Genomic DNA, 3,007 nt, shown 5'->3' on the forward strand with positions numbered 1-3,007 from the left:
CTGCAACAAATCCTGGTTGAGGAATGGAACGCCATCCCACAGCAATGTGTGACCAGGTTGGTGACCAGCATGAGGAGGAGGTGCCAGGCTGTTGTGGCTGCGTATGGATCTTCCACCGCTACTGAGGCTCCTGACGGTGTATTAAATGAATAAAGTGTTAAATAGCCAATATGTCTTGTTTGTTCCTTGTTACTGATAGAGAGTTCAATCATCCAATCCACCAAACAACTCAAAACAAGAGTCAACACCAACAGGAGAATACACTGTTTACCATTGACGGAGCATTTTGGCAAATTTTTCTTGGGCGCTACCCATATAATCAGCTGTGCTGCTCATCCCACAAATGCATGATCCTTACAAGTTGGACATCATTGTGAAGGTACATAAACAGGCTTTCCAATGATGTAAAATACAATGACCATTAGCATTGTAACAACAGAGAAATAATCCACCAAACACAAGTTTCCGAACTTTTTTTCCCCATTTTATTATTATTTTAATTGTGGTGAAAACCGGGACAATCTGTTAGTGACTGTTGAAAACCGGGACATTTGAGTGTTTTACAGATATGTGTCGGGACTTGGGACACGTCAGCTTGAAACCGGGACTGTCCCGGAAGAAACACCTTCTATTGGCCAGCCGCCCCTGCCCTCCAACCCCCTCGAGCTCACTAATTAACATGTTACACCTTGTTTGTTTAAAGGTAAAAAAAAAAAAAAAAGGAAAGCTCTCTCTGAATGTAGATTGGCTAGTTTAAAATTCCCAGCTCATGTGTTGCTGTAGCCAGACAAGATATAAATCACAGTGAGACGAGGGGACAAACACTGTTCAGAAAGTACAAGTACACACCACAAGGAAAGTATACATTTTCTAACCATGATGGATAATGTCTCTCTAATAACAGTGTTTGTTCTTTCAGGTTTAAATGAAACAAAGAACCACAGAGTTGCTCTCTTCTCACTCACTTTACTGTGTTACTGTTTCATCGTGCTGGTAAATGTTTCTCTTATTGTGACCATCATCTTGGATAAAAACCTGCATGAACCAATGTATATTCTATTGTGCACTTTCTGCATGAACGGACTTTACGGGGCAACAGGTTTCTACCCCAAGTTTCTCTGGGATCTGCTTTCTCCCGTTCATGTGATCTCTTATTCTGGATGCCTTGTTCAGGCTCTAGTCATGTACTCATTTGCCTGCAGTGATCTGTCTATTCTCGCAGTCATGGCATACGACAGATATGTGGCTATATGTCGACCCCTAGAGTACCACTCTATCATGTCAAGGCCAAGGCTCTTTCTGTTAGTCTGTTTCTCCTGGTTGACACCTTTCTGCATTATAGGCACAAATATTATTCTAACATCTAGATTAAAGTTATGCAGCCCATTTATTGCCAGACTTTTTTGTGTGAACTGGATTATTGTTAAACTCGCTTGTTTCCCAGCTGACACTCTCGTTAACAACATAGTTGCATACATTACAATAATCATTTATGTCTTTCATGGTTTTTTTATAGTTTGGTCCTACATGTATCTCATCAAAACATGTGTGAATTCTATAGAAAACAGGGCTAAGTTCATGCAAACATGCGTGCCACATTTAGTCTCCTTGCTCACTTTTCTCGTGGCTATACTTTTTGATGTCATGAACATGCGATTTGGTTCAAAAGGTTTCCCTCAAACCCTTCAAAATTTTGTCGCAATAGAGTTTCTTATCATACCTCCAATTATGAATCCTCTCATTTATGGTTTTAAACTGACCAAAATTCGGAACAGAATTCGGGGTGTTATTACTTTTACCACTAAATGACTTTTGTCTTACATGATGAGGAAAATTTCATCAAGGCCTATAATAATGCACATTTTTTTGCATACTTCCATTATCTGCTTTTAGCTAATGGTCTAGGTCAATGTACAGTTTTTTTTCTACTATTATTTGTGTGCATATCTCAGATGATCCTTGGACAGTAAACCAAATTGTGTGCGCTAAATATCTTTGCATTTAATGCATTTTGGATGCTCACTTTCCTGTTACCTAATTGCAGTTTGGAATAAAATTAATGTAAATATAAAACTGGAAACTTATCCTTATCTTTTTTTTAGCACACTTGTCACTCGCTCTGCTTTTGAGACTGCATGCACAAAGAACAAAAGACAGATACCTGTATGCCAAAATAGAAAGAATGACTAGATAGAATATAACATTCAACCTGTCAAATATGACACATGTGAACTTGCCATCTGGAACAAACACAAAATGAATATGACAATAAGGACAAAGGCAGAGGAATAACTTGTACCATTCCTGGGTTGTACTGTAAAATGATGCAGGCTATGCAGTGTACAGTTTTTATCTCAGTTTTCAAAGTAAACTCCACACTGAGGAAAAACAGAGAGAACTTTCATTGCGTCTTTGCTTTCCAAAATTGGCTTGTAAATTATTTCACTGTGTGGGCATCATTTTATCAGCCACTTTGACTGTTTCTGGACCTGATCCAGCATAACTTTACCCAAACGGTGGTGGCCTTGCTGTTGTTTTTAACAAGTGATTTATAATCAGCAACATTATAGGCAAGGATTTCTACACTTCTGAAATCCTCAATTTGTGAGATGCTGTCTGAAACCCAATATTGTTTGTGTTGTTTCCCTTAACTCAGGGGTCTTCTGCAACCAATTTATTTCGATACTAACGAAAAAAAAGTCGTAGTATTATGAGGATAAAGACATAATATTATAAAGCAGTAATTTTATGTTATTTTTATTTTATTGACTTTATTGTCGTTATATTACGACTTTTTTTCTCGTTAAGTTATGACTTCATTTTCGTTATATTCTGACTTTTTTTCTTGTAAAGTTATGACTTTATTCTCGTAATGTTACGACTTTTTTCTTGTAATATTATGACTTTATTCTTGAAATCTCCGATTTTTTCCCTCAATGTGGCCCTTATACTCCATAGTGCATTTGCACTTTGGCCCTCACTGCATTAGACTTATATACTATATACT

General features: G+C 37.5%; 1 protein-coding gene across 1 annotated transcript; it reads left to right on the forward strand.

Moving 5' to 3' along the window:
• Nucleotides 1–495: 495 nt before the first annotated feature.
• LOC119499911 (olfactory receptor 142-like) lies at nt 496–1,809 on the forward strand. Its single transcript, XM_037789145.1, has one exon. The coding sequence runs from the start codon at nt 877–879 to the stop codon at nt 1,807–1,809; it is 933 nt and encodes a 310-aa protein (XP_037645073.1). The 5' UTR covers nt 496–876.
• The last annotated feature ends 1,198 nt before the right edge of the window (nt 1,810–3,007 follow it).

This window comes from Sebastes umbrosus, chromosome 13, assembly GCF_015220745.1.
Source record: "Sebastes umbrosus isolate fSebUmb1 chromosome 13, fSebUmb1.pri, whole genome shotgun sequence".
NCBI lineage: Eukaryota > Metazoa > Chordata > Actinopteri > Perciformes > Sebastidae > Sebastes > Sebastes umbrosus.

Coding starts and splice junctions, on each gene's coding strand:
- LOC119499911 (XM_037789145.1), top strand. CDS start 877: ATGATGGATAATGTCTCTCTAATAACAGTGTTTGTTCTTTCAGGTTTA.